Source organism: Opisthorchis viverrini, assembly GCF_000715545.1.
Source record: "Opisthorchis viverrini unplaced genomic scaffold opera_v5_111, whole genome shotgun sequence".
Lineage (NCBI taxonomy): Eukaryota > Metazoa > Platyhelminthes > Trematoda > Opisthorchiida > Opisthorchiidae > Opisthorchis > Opisthorchis viverrini.
Genome location: NW_008751765.1, coordinates 518172 through 530126, shown reverse-complemented (window position 1 = coordinate 530126; position 11955 = coordinate 518172). Strand labels below are relative to the sequence as shown.

The following is an 11955-nucleotide window of genomic DNA, read 5'->3' as shown; positions in this document are numbered from 1 at the left end:
TTACACAACAGGTGATGCGGGTTCAGACGGTTGCTCTGGCTTTCTAAATTAGGATGGAAATATCCTCCTTGGCTAGACCACCGGGATAGACACGGCTGCCCAAGTAGAAAATTGATCTATTACCTCAGTCGGCTCACCCGCAAGCCAGAGGTGTGCGAACCTTTCCACTCAGTTTTGCAGCGCATCGTACTTTTTGGTGTGAATCACATGCCCAACGATGAGGCGGAGTTATTAGTATCATTTAATATCGCCTGCATTCTGATGGTATTAGATCCAAAAGCTATGTCGTCTGCGTAGTCGATATGTGTGGGCCAAGGCCCTGGGAGTATTTCGATCTGAAATGCTCCAGTGGCTGGGGTTGGGTGTACCATGATCATATCAATGACGAATTTGAAAAGAAATGGTGAAAGAGAACAGCCTCGCCAGACACCACTTTATGTAGTGAACTAAGGTGGTTTCCCGTAAACCCTTACATCTCTACGGGAGTTGGTGTTGAATTCGAAAATCTACAGGAGACCATTGTTCCACAAGCGCCACCATGGTGCATCATGGTACACAGAGTCAAAGGAACATTTCAAGTCAAGAAAGAGAACAATTAACGGTTGCTGCTCGTTGTTCCAGAATATGTAGGAGGGTGAAAATGCGATCGATGCATCCTCTTGCATGACGGACCCCGGCTTGGTTTTCACGGATCTGTCTCTCTCTCTCTGTGTTTAGTCAACCTTCAAAAGATATGGCCAGATAGCACCTTCGATGCCACAACTAACGGGCTGAAGCCAAGGTGGCTTCCATACAGCGTCCGCGTACCCTTTTGCAAGCGTGAGGTTTAGGTTTGATCCACGCAGTAGTGGAGTAGTATTTCACACTTTGCAGGTATGAAGAGCATACCGAACCGTTCTGTAGTTATCTAGGTTACTGAACCAAGGACAGAAGTATTGTCTACATGCTGAATGTGTGAGCAAACGTTCCGGGAGCATTTCGACTCCCGAGGTTCCAGGATCTGGCAAGGGAATTTCCAGCAGCGGACCAATAAAGAGGTTGGAAACAATGCATTGGCTTACAATACTAGGCGTGATGAACTCAAATGAAAGCTCCGATGTGCTCGCACGCACCCACGGGAATTCGTATACGGAGCGCTTATACGGGGTATAAGTTTTTAAAGGACATTTGTGTGGGTTTGATCCACGCAGTAGTGGAGTAGTATTTCACACTTTGCAGGTATGAAGAGCATACCGAACCGTTCTGTAGTTATCTAGGTTACTGAACCAAGGACAGAAGTATTATCTACATGCTGAATGTGTGAGCAAACGTTCTCACGAATCTGTCTCTCTCGATCATCGGCCAACATGCGCGAAATAGTGCCAGAGAACACCTCAGATGCGACGGATACATGGTTAATGCCACGACGATTTTTACACCACGTTTTTGCACCTTTTCAAAAACCGAAATGACTGTCGAGGAGTTCCATTTCACTAGTATTCTTTTGTAATCCAAGACTGTTCACCAGGACCTCACCACTTTCTTTGAAGATCACGTGGTAAAGACCATCCTGCCTTATCGCACTGGAGGATCGATATCTCGTGCTGGAACTTCGTTTTCGATGGGAGGCTGACGTCGATATTCTGTTCAGGCCGGTGGTGTTAAAGAAGATCAATTATTTCTTCCGGACTAAGTCGTCTAACCTGGGCATTCATATCACCCACCAGGATTAATGTAGCGGGTCTTTTAATGAACGGATCTGCCATGAGGGAGTAATGTCTGTATTGATGTCTGTCTGCACATACGCTGATATGGCGAAGAAACCCTCCCAAGGACACTTCCAGATTTGAGGACGACTGCAAATCCCACACCGTAGATGCCACAGTCAATTGCGCCAGGATCACCAGATACACGAAGAGCGAAACATTGGGCTTTTGCGCTCATTCCAGTTGGCTGGAGGTGTGCAACCGAAGTGAGGTCTTGTATGTAGATTTTTGCAGCAAATCACCAGCGATGAACACTGATGTTACGCTGTCGATGATGACGATGCGTGTTACGAGAACATAACATACATGGATTGATAGAAAAAGCAGGGTTTTTGCAAAAGATACCTGTTGCCCAAATCGACTTAGGTAAGGACGTTAAAAACTGCAATCAACTCCCTTGAGGCTATTAGGTGATTATTTTGGTTTATTTTTCTGGGCGATACTTTGGACACCAAATAATGGTTAGGGGACTGGCAGATGGGTTGATCGCACCACATCATTCGATGGACGGGAAGGAGGAGTGGGAGAAGGCCGGTGGACAGAGATCTGAGAGGACAAGTGATAGAGCACTATGGCCACGCTACAAGCCGTCGTCGTTGAAAATACGGTTGGCTCGGTCGTTCTGAACGCTTCAGTTTATTTCTCCAAAAGTGGATCATCACCCTTGGCGTTCGTATTTTTAGCTTTCCTTTATTCAATATAGTGTTTTGAATGAATGGCCCCGTGAATGCCACCGACTTTCCATTTTTTGTACGATAAGCATCTGTTTGGCTATCCCTCCTCTTAGACCGCACTTGACAACTCCTAAACAAGGTATTTCTGCGTGACGCTGTTTCGAGATAGAGATCCAAAACGTTGACGCAGCGTCCTGAGTGTTGCGAGCATCGACACGCACGGCGTGTGACCCAGAGCCCGCGGCAAGCCAAAATAGTGCATCCATGACAGACAAGTACTTCGACGCTATTTCGGAAATCTGTTGTAGACATTCTCATTCTGGAAGAAAACTGGATAATGTTAATGTAACCTGCAGTCTGACAAACGTTCCCTTTCGGTTCACTCAGCTTTTTCGAACTATTTCGGAAATCTACTGTAGACATTCTCATTCTGGAAGAAAACCGGATAATGTTAAGGTAACCTGCAGTCTGGCAAACGTTCCCTTTCGGTTCACTCAGCTTTAGGTACTTGGAACGGCCTACTCTAGGATATTGGCACTACTGACTGAAGGAGAGAGTCGGAAATTCCCTTACATCCTTATTTTGGTGGAAATCGGCAACCATAACGCCTGACGTCACAAAACAAACAGCACCTGACCTTAATCCCCTTCAAGTTCAAGGGTACTGAACTCAACAGATGGCATACACTGATCTCTTCAATGCGAGGAGTGTACGCAGTCACTATGTAACTGTCTAGAAAGTGCTGAATCGTTGAAATGAACCAGTGCATTTGCTTGTACAAGACTGGAAAAAACTCGCTTTCTCTGATTCGGTATTGCCACACCTACCACCTACTTTGATTCCGATTGTCATTCGTCTTTCGACTGTGCTGGAAATATTAAATGTAACGACCAGACCAATATTTTGACGCTTCTCTCATCGGACTTACCTTCAGAATGGGATAAAATGGGACGAACTGAGTGAGAGAGAAAGTGATGGCTTCAAAGAGCTGTAAAGATGCGAAGGATACCCAATAAACCAACCACTGGGTATCATCCTCCTTTGATTCACTCTCTATGGCTTTCACACTGAAAGTATTTTGTAGAAGGAGAACAAGAAACTCACGATTGATAGGCTGGGTATATAAAACCTACCAGTAGCACTAATGCGTTGGCACCATACCCCAGAAGCAGATAAAGGAAGAGAAGGAACACTCCTCCTACTAAATTATGCTCGCTTTTGAAAATCGCGTACCATAAACTATTGTAGACCTTTCAAATCCAGATTTCTCCTCGCATACATATAAGAAATCGGAAACAGGGCCGGGCTTTCTTAAGGCTTCGTCGAATTGCCGATGTAAGTCAGTAAACATTGTAAGGGGAATAATCAAAATACTGACCCGGGAACAACTTGGACGTTCGCAATCCCGGGAAATATCTCACATAGCGTTGGTGATGTATTTAAACAACACTCAGATCGGATATGTCAAATTTAGGTTTCGAGGGTTTGCGCAAACACAAGTCAATGAATCTTATAATGGCCTCGGTAGATTTTGATTTTTATCATATATTACAGATGTACAGCTGAAGGCGAAAAGTAAAGGAGCTCGACCTCACCCAACTTAGTGGTGTTGCGTTGAAAGTTGATTTTTTTCCATGGAAAGTGGTTAGCGAATTCCTTTGCTGTGTCGCCAGTTCATTAAATAAGTATGCGTCTTTTTTCATCGCAGTATTTTTCACAGAAGCACATTCTGTAATTGAGCAACGTCCTGTCACTTTGTCTCACTTTCTCTGTGCGCTAGTTCTCTTCACCTCGGGTACAATAATTACTCTAAAGACAATAAATCCTCCTCCCATGACGGACCTGATTGCTTATTCTTCGCTGGGAAAAACAATTTTAAAAGTTCAAATTTAATCAGGACCCTTGAATAAAATCTAATATGTCTTCTGGCGTTCGAAGATGCGAGCACAAATAAGGTACGGTCCGTGTTGATCATGTAGGGTCTTTCAATAACCCGTTTCCAGCCAAGATCTCACTTTAAAAATCTAAAAATTCGGCCGAGCATTCCGTGGCATCACTAGTGGAGAGNCCAAGATCTCACTTTAAAAATCTAAACGTACGGCCGAGCATTCCGTGGCATCACTAGTGGAGAGGTTACGGTCATTTGTCGTGGCGCCAGCCTGACATCAGCACCGGAACGCACGTCTTTCTACCAAATTTTCTGGACCAAAATACATTTTCTCATGAAAAACTACGTAGATTTTTTAACCACAGTGGCGATTTAGGAAAAGCTAAATATTTATCTTTTGAGCCGTGTTATCTGGCTTCTTTCTGGAGCGGCAAATGAGGACGCATGGAGATTTCCAAGACACACTGCACTAGGGTCGTCTACTTTGGTCCAAGCCGGCATCTTCGCATGTCTTATTTGTAGACTGTTTATTAAGCACATCTGTGCGCTTTATAGACGAGCCCGGGTCTTGACCACAATCAACTTAATTGCTCACGTTAGGGAAAAGCCCGAAATTCATTGCCACACAGGGGAGAAGTTTCATAATTACAAACGCCAACCTGATGTGACACGCGATCTCTTGCAAACCAGCGGTCGTTGCCGCTAGTTGGCAGGTCGCATTGCACAGAAAGCTCAATTATCCGTAGTCATCCCACCACCTGGGTTGAGGTTAAGTAACTTTGACCACTAACGACAGGTCATAAGTGAGAGTCTTTAAGCCCCCGCGTAGCAGGATTTCCTTTTGGCCACCCGCCGCCAAATGGCGTGGCCATCCTGAGCTCAAGCGCCTGCAGTTTATTCACCATAGGGCTAAGCTGTTTAGGCAGATCATTAAAAATTGATGGCTGTGGATTTGAAACAGATGGATGGGTATTTCTTGATCCGGTAGGCTGTAATGTGGAAACCACCGTTAGACTATGAAAAAGCAAAAAATGAAATCATCAATAAATAATGTTCCATGCTGCATGGAGCACGCTGGTCTCGGAATGCGGAGAATCAACTGATACAGAAAGGTTGCATTGTCTGGAGAAGGAAAATGTTCACTTGCGAGCACAGGTGTCAACCGTCTGGGAGTACTTGGGTGGTTATACAAAGAAGTATGGGTTAGTTAACATATACATGTCTTATTATGTTGGTTCGAACACAATCCATGTGGAGCCTTGGGTCACAACATCAAGTGCCACAAAAAGAAGGAAAATGTATACATTGTTGTTTGATTGCATAATTGAACGTTTACAACCTAGTCGTTGTCTCCAAAGATTTTCCTTTGTTGGACACGCACTTAAGGAAAAACCTGATGATCATCATCGCACATGTTGCAAAGTTCACAATCACAAAATTAACGAAATGTGACGCGCAATCCCTCGTACGCTAGAAGCCGTTTCCATCATTCGGCTTATTACAAAGCGCATATTAGCCGAACTTTGTGTCCCTAAATCATCGTCTGGTTTGAGGCGCAGTGTCCTGGACCAGCGATATCATGTCGTTCACCGCAGATTTCGAGCCTCCGCACTGCCTGATTTGTCCCTGGGGTGTGAGGAATGTGATGGGCTCCAGGGTTTGAAATATGACAGCCGCCGTTGGTGAATGGAAAAGCAGCATGGGAAATCATCAATGAATGCCATTTCTCACCGATTGGTACAGTCTGGCCTCATGTGAGGAGTGTGATGGGCTCCAGGGTTTGTAATAGGACAGCCACCGTTGGTGGATGGAAAAGCTGCCTAGGAAATCATCAGTGAATGCTATTTCTCACCGATTGGTACAGTCTGGCCTCTAAATGCGACGTACAATAGATACAGGGAAATCACGTTGTCTGGAAGAAAGGGTGTGTGCATGTGTCAGGGTGGGTATCAACTTTCTGGGGGAACTTCGATGTTTGCACCAGAAGCTTCAAGTTATTGAACGAAAAAATAGCTTACCTCGTTGTTTCCAACAAGATGGTGGTGCAGTCTCAGGGATTCTTCCATGAAAAACGTCTTCAATTGGTGTTAGTTACTATTATATCCACGAACAATCCAACCTGTTTAGGCAAAGACTCGTGATGTTCGCTATCGACGAAGGTACACGTGAACGGGCGCCCGGTACCATTATGTGCGATCGTGAAGGTGCGTAGTCCAAAGCTATGGACCACATACCAGCTGCTTTGAAAAGACTCATCACATTAGGTTGGTAGCTTATTTACCACCACCAAATACTACATCTAGGAAGCGCTGCTGCGCATTTTATTGACTGATGTTGGCTCCGCCCATTCTCTCTATGAAAAGGGTGGTGAATTCTGTGGAAACTCTGGGTTCTCTGTGCGTTTTCTTACGTACTAGATTTGGGAATAAACTCAAATTGACTTAGACAATAATCTTGCCCACTACGCTTGCGAAAACTCAGATTGGATCGGCCATTCGCAACCTGAATATGAAAAATTCTTCCATCGCCGCTGCAAGCGTCCAGCTGAAGGCAAGAAATTCGTCGAGGTTTGTAAGTCCCTTGTTCTTAACGATGGCAAGCATACATGATACCTGGCTTAAGGCAAGGCTTAATATTCATTGATATACCTTGACACCAATATTTCCATTGAATAAACTATTGAGTTTGTGTGCAGAACAACCAGGTTACACGTTAAGGTGGTCACTGCCTATTAGTCCTTTCACGACTAAACCGGTCTGGAAAATATTAGAGGTATAGTGTACTACGGGCAGGCAATCAGACTGAATATGGTGGTCGCGGTACCGCCATCGCGCCCCCCCACTTGGGTCCATGGATATCCATGAACATCGTGGATGAACCGCTTATGGTTGCCGTTTAGTTAGGATTTTCCTGCGTCTAACGAGGGTTCACGATGGTTCATTGCTGTCATTCAAACGAGGTAATAAGACAGCCATGTCTACATTGGGGACTCAACATAGGAAAAAGCGTCCGAAAGGTTTGCTAGAAAGCACTGATGTGAGTTAGAATGCCGCCCGAAATAACAGACAGTCATAAGCTGTCACAATTCCCAACTAGTTCGGTGAGGCGACACCGCCCGATTTCAAAAACGGTAATCGATATTTACGTGCAGACAATAAGTGTGTGGCCGACGCTAACGGGATTTGGAATACGTAATTATGGGGAAGACAATAAGTGTGTGGCCGATGCTAACTGGATTTGGAATACGTAATTATGGGGGACGTGCATCGGCTAGATCGTGCAAATTTAATTTGTCTTGGATCGTGCAGGCACATGAAATCTGATATATACGGTGTTGCTGCATGTTTTTACGATGACATGACCGCAGAATAGAGCTGTCACAGCCCAAAGAAAAGCGAGAAGCGGTGCAAAACCAGTTGTGTCTGAGGCGTCACATCACGTGTATTTGGTAAGTCTTTGTTAGCATCTTTTGTTCTCCTATCGATGATGATAATGATGTTGGCTTTTGGTGTGCGCTTTGTACGCGTGAAGTGTCACGTTATAGTCACGAGTGTTTCCTAAGAACTCCGCGATAATATAATACTAAAATTTTATTTCACGTCGTATGTGTCACCAACTTGCCCCCTGGCTGAATTATTTTTAGAGGGACGGAATCGTGCTTTCTTGTAAGTGAAATTTAACGTTTCTCTCAGCTTCCTTGCCAAACGAAGTTTTTTTCCACTACATTCCCGGCACTTCGAATGAAGGCATACATGCAACGGGGTGAACAGCGTACAAAAAACCTCTTCAGACCCGGAGCGAGACCGGAATGAATTCTTAGTTAAAATAACCAGAAAATACCGATATCATGGCCTTGAAAACAAGCGCGGTGTGTGATATGGTGACATTGATCAGTTTCGTGGTTCCGCTGTTGCTCCCCCACTTTGTTTTCTCGCAGTTCGCCCATCCTTATTATCCATACAAGAGAAAATCACAAAACGAGAGAGCTTTCCACGAACTCGAGTCATCGTGTGCCCAAAACTGTCCCGCGGCTCCTGAATTATTGCACAAAAAGTGCACACGTACCTGCATGAGTGAAACCTGTTATGATATTCTCTACTCTTTCGACGAATTAGAGGAAGGCGAAATTGACGTGAGACTGTCCTCTTTCAAAGGCTGCGTGATCCAACAGCTGAAAGTCAAAGATTCACGCCTACTTTGAAAACGGTGAGTCATGTTTCCTCTTTGGAACATTGATTGATTACCAATGACTGCCAGTGAGTGATTACCAAGGCACTGATGGGACCGAAGTGTCTTTTTTATTGGCATTCAGACATTATAGAATGGGGCGAAGAAGATCTTCGCCCCAAGTCTCTTTGCAGACACCTACTGGTAGTCCTCAGGTAATGCGTTTCACAGGATTAAGCCTAGATGATCTCTTCATTTTCCGATGACCCAATACCCAACGAACATTAATCAAGGAACTAGCCGACCACCGTAAGGATGCGGTTCACGCCTCAGCGAGTGGATAAAAGAAGCTCCCATCTACGATGACTCGCATAGAGCACCTAGACATGAAATTGATGAGGCGCGAGAGAGCACCTCCTCAAACTTCATTTCGTTTGGGTATGATCTTTAAGTGAGGGACTGCGTATTTGGTCTCATAACTCAGTCGTTTCTTTACATGGACGCTGATTCAGCAAAATGAGGCGCGAGAGAGCACCTCCTCAGACTTCATTTCGTTTGGGTATGATCTTTAGGTGAGGGACTGCGTTTCTTTACATGGACGCTGATTCAGCAAGTTGGAATGTTTAGACAGCCATGCGAAAGCTCTCCTTCCGTGTTCTGTGAAGTACGTTCGAAAAATCGTGAAAGATGGCAAAAAATAGAAGAGGATAAATAAGAAAGAAAACCCCATATATTTACCAGTTATGCTGAATATCCGATTGTATTGTGTGTCTAATTTGTAGTGGTTAACGGCCCTATGGAGTCTCTAGTGAACAGAACAAATTACTGATGTAAGCCAGATACAAAGTCACAAGGAGAAAAATCCAAGTAAATCTTGACTCACAGTTCAAAATAGGAGATTCCGTAGTTCCGTATTCCGTTGAACCACCACGCCAAGAGTAGTTCTATCTTCATGGTATTCCAGATCTCCACAAGTACTGCCTACTTTCTCCATTGCTTCATTTCCTGGTACTTCTTACAACCAAGTGGGAGTTCATTTGCAGGGGTGACGCATTTCTGCCCATGACCCAGAGGTCAACTTACGCCCTATTTTTTGCGCACGAAGCACAAACGGTCTCTGCATGCGGTAATACTTAATTGTTTAGTCTGGATCGAACGAAACGTATTAGTTGCATGTATGAAGGAATATAGGTCGTGGAGCACACTTCGGCATGCGCCAGCAAGGATCAAGACATTCGCAGCCACCTTGGCAGGCCAACAACATGCGGGAGGCTCATAACAAATCTCAGTATATCCATGGTGCCACCTGAGGGAATGGAGGATAGCACTGGATGAAAACAAGACTATGAATCAGATCAAAGTTACTGAGGAGAGAAGAGCTCCGAAACAATATCAGTATCACTTAAATCAGTGGTCATTAGCTCTTGTTCCCAGGATCTTGGTGAAAGCTAACTGAAGCCAAACACCGCTGAGACCCCTTTTATTGTTTCGGACCCCCCCCCCCCGCCAATTGGTGAGCCCGGACTACTGGTGACCACTGGTTAAGCGTATGCTTCAAGTGTGTGATACTACCAGCTTGCACCACACTTAAGAAGCTAATTCTACCCTGATACTGATAGTGCTTTATTTACCGTCTTTCCCCATTTACGTGCGAGTGAATTCCTCTTTGGCCTTGTGTGTGAACTCGTGGTACCACGGTCGAGTCCACCTATATAAGGCAGTCCTTTCGGCATCCTGATTACCTTGGTCAAGTTTTCCGCCAACCGTCGACCTTTTACCAGCAACAACTTGGGATTTTTAAATCTCGCATCACAATATTTATCTCTCAGACCAGGAAAGTGCGTGGCGAAAACTCCGGATACTTTTTTGTCGGCGCAACATTCTTCCTAATGTAAGATACTCTGTATGCTAGGTGGAGCATGGCAAACCTCATGTACTGAAGCAAAAATGTCTCAAGATTTCGGCTAGATGCAGTGCCTGAGCCTTGTCAAGCTCTGGTTACCCATTCAGGTTGCGTCAGCACACATTTCGCTGGATTGGAAATCATCAAAACACATATACTCCTTCCTTGACTTTAGGTATTTTAACCGACCTCACTCATGTTTCTACATTCACTAGAAGTTCACATTTTCTCGTCCACTTGGTCAACCGATCGAGGTCCGCCCTCGTTTTTTCATTCGGATGGATTTCCTTGAACCGTGACGCATTCAGCGAACATGTAATAATAGTAGTTAAGAAATGATATCCAATCGTTGACGAATTTAGGGAAAAAGCAATCCCACCACTATGGATCCTATCGTTGGCCATACCCTCTCCAGTTTCCATTTCGTCCAACTCCACAACAAGGCTGTGTTCCACTGGAAAATTTCTTAGCGAGTCAGATGAACGTACAACTAACCCAGAGGCGCTGGTTGTTAGTAGCGTTATCAAAATCGGTGGGTTTTCCCTAAATCCGAGTGAAATACCGCGACTTCCCCGCTCTTTTTGGTTCTTTAACGGCATCTGTCATAGAGCACAAATGGTTTTCATTGCAACAATGTTTGTATCTCACTAACCTTTTTGGTTTTACTTAAGGTGCCCGCGTTCGCATAGTCTGCTTTCAGATCCGTTTAATATTTATGGGTCCAATAAATAGTCTCCTGGTCTTTCGTATTTGAAGTAGGAATTGCGACTATTTGTTCCTTGAAATTCGCATTACACCTATCACCGCTGTCTTGCGGTCAGGCTTTTGAGTTACAGGCTTTGATTAAAGTCTGTGATATCCCTCTTGTCCAGGTCTGGGTCCCTTGGGAGTACCTCTCACACATGCGTAAACTTCACAAGAAAAAGTACTTTCTTGCCACATCAGCTTCGCGCAGTGACATTAGGCAGGTCGCCTTAGTCGCTACATACAATAAGGTGTTTATGAAAAGACATGTGGACTCTGACGTCTTCCATCCACTTTCATTGTTATCTCTTTTATCCTCCAATGTCACAATTGATGATCACCTGCCCGTCAGTCCGGCAGCCTGTCACGAAGAGACTGGACCTTACCGTTTATGAAAAGTGGACTCTGACGTCTTCCATCCACTTTCATTGTCATCTCTTTTATCCTCCAATGTCACAATTGATGATCACCTGCCCGTCCCGTCGGCAGCCTGTCACGAAGAGACTGGACCTTACCGTGGTGTGACGGTTTGCGCACCTCAGCGATCCATTGAGCTATACTGGAGTGAGTGTCCCGCGACACTCACAGAGTCTCTCATACCAGGTTGGTCAATGGTTAGAGGTCTGACGAACACAGTCTCCTGGCCCTCCAGGTTGGGGGTTGGAACATGTGGCGACTTGTTCCGTAGAAATGGTAATGCATTTGCATTTCCCGCCAAACACCGCTGCCTTGCGGTTAGGCTTTTGAGCCAAAGGCTTTGGTTGAGGACCCTAATCGTCCTCCTGTCCAGGTATGGGCGCCCTGGCAGTATCCCAGCCCACGTACAACCATGAA

The 11955-nt window shown here is 45.0% G+C and overlaps 2 protein-coding genes across 2 annotated transcripts in view; one reads left to right on the top strand and one right to left on the bottom strand.

Moving 5' to 3' along the window:
- Positions 1 to 3770, bottom strand: part of T265_05658 (hypothetical protein) — a gene marked incomplete at both ends in the record, with an annotated part of 24304 nt that extends 20534 nt beyond the window's left edge. Inside the window, 3 exon segments of the mRNA XM_009170723.1 lie at positions 3348 to 3533; positions 3553 to 3617; positions 3653 to 3770. Coding sequence (XP_009168987.1) covers positions 3348 to 3533; positions 3553 to 3617; positions 3653 to 3770 — 369 coding nt within the window.
- Positions 3771 to 8159: 4389 nt separating this feature from the next.
- The window catches only part of T265_05655 (hypothetical protein), a gene marked incomplete at both ends in the record, with an annotated part of 62233 nt that continues 58437 nt past the window's right edge, over positions 8160 to 11955 (top strand). Inside the window, one exon of the mRNA XM_009170720.1 lies at positions 8160 to 8513. The remainder of the gene's footprint in view (positions 8514 to 11955) is intronic.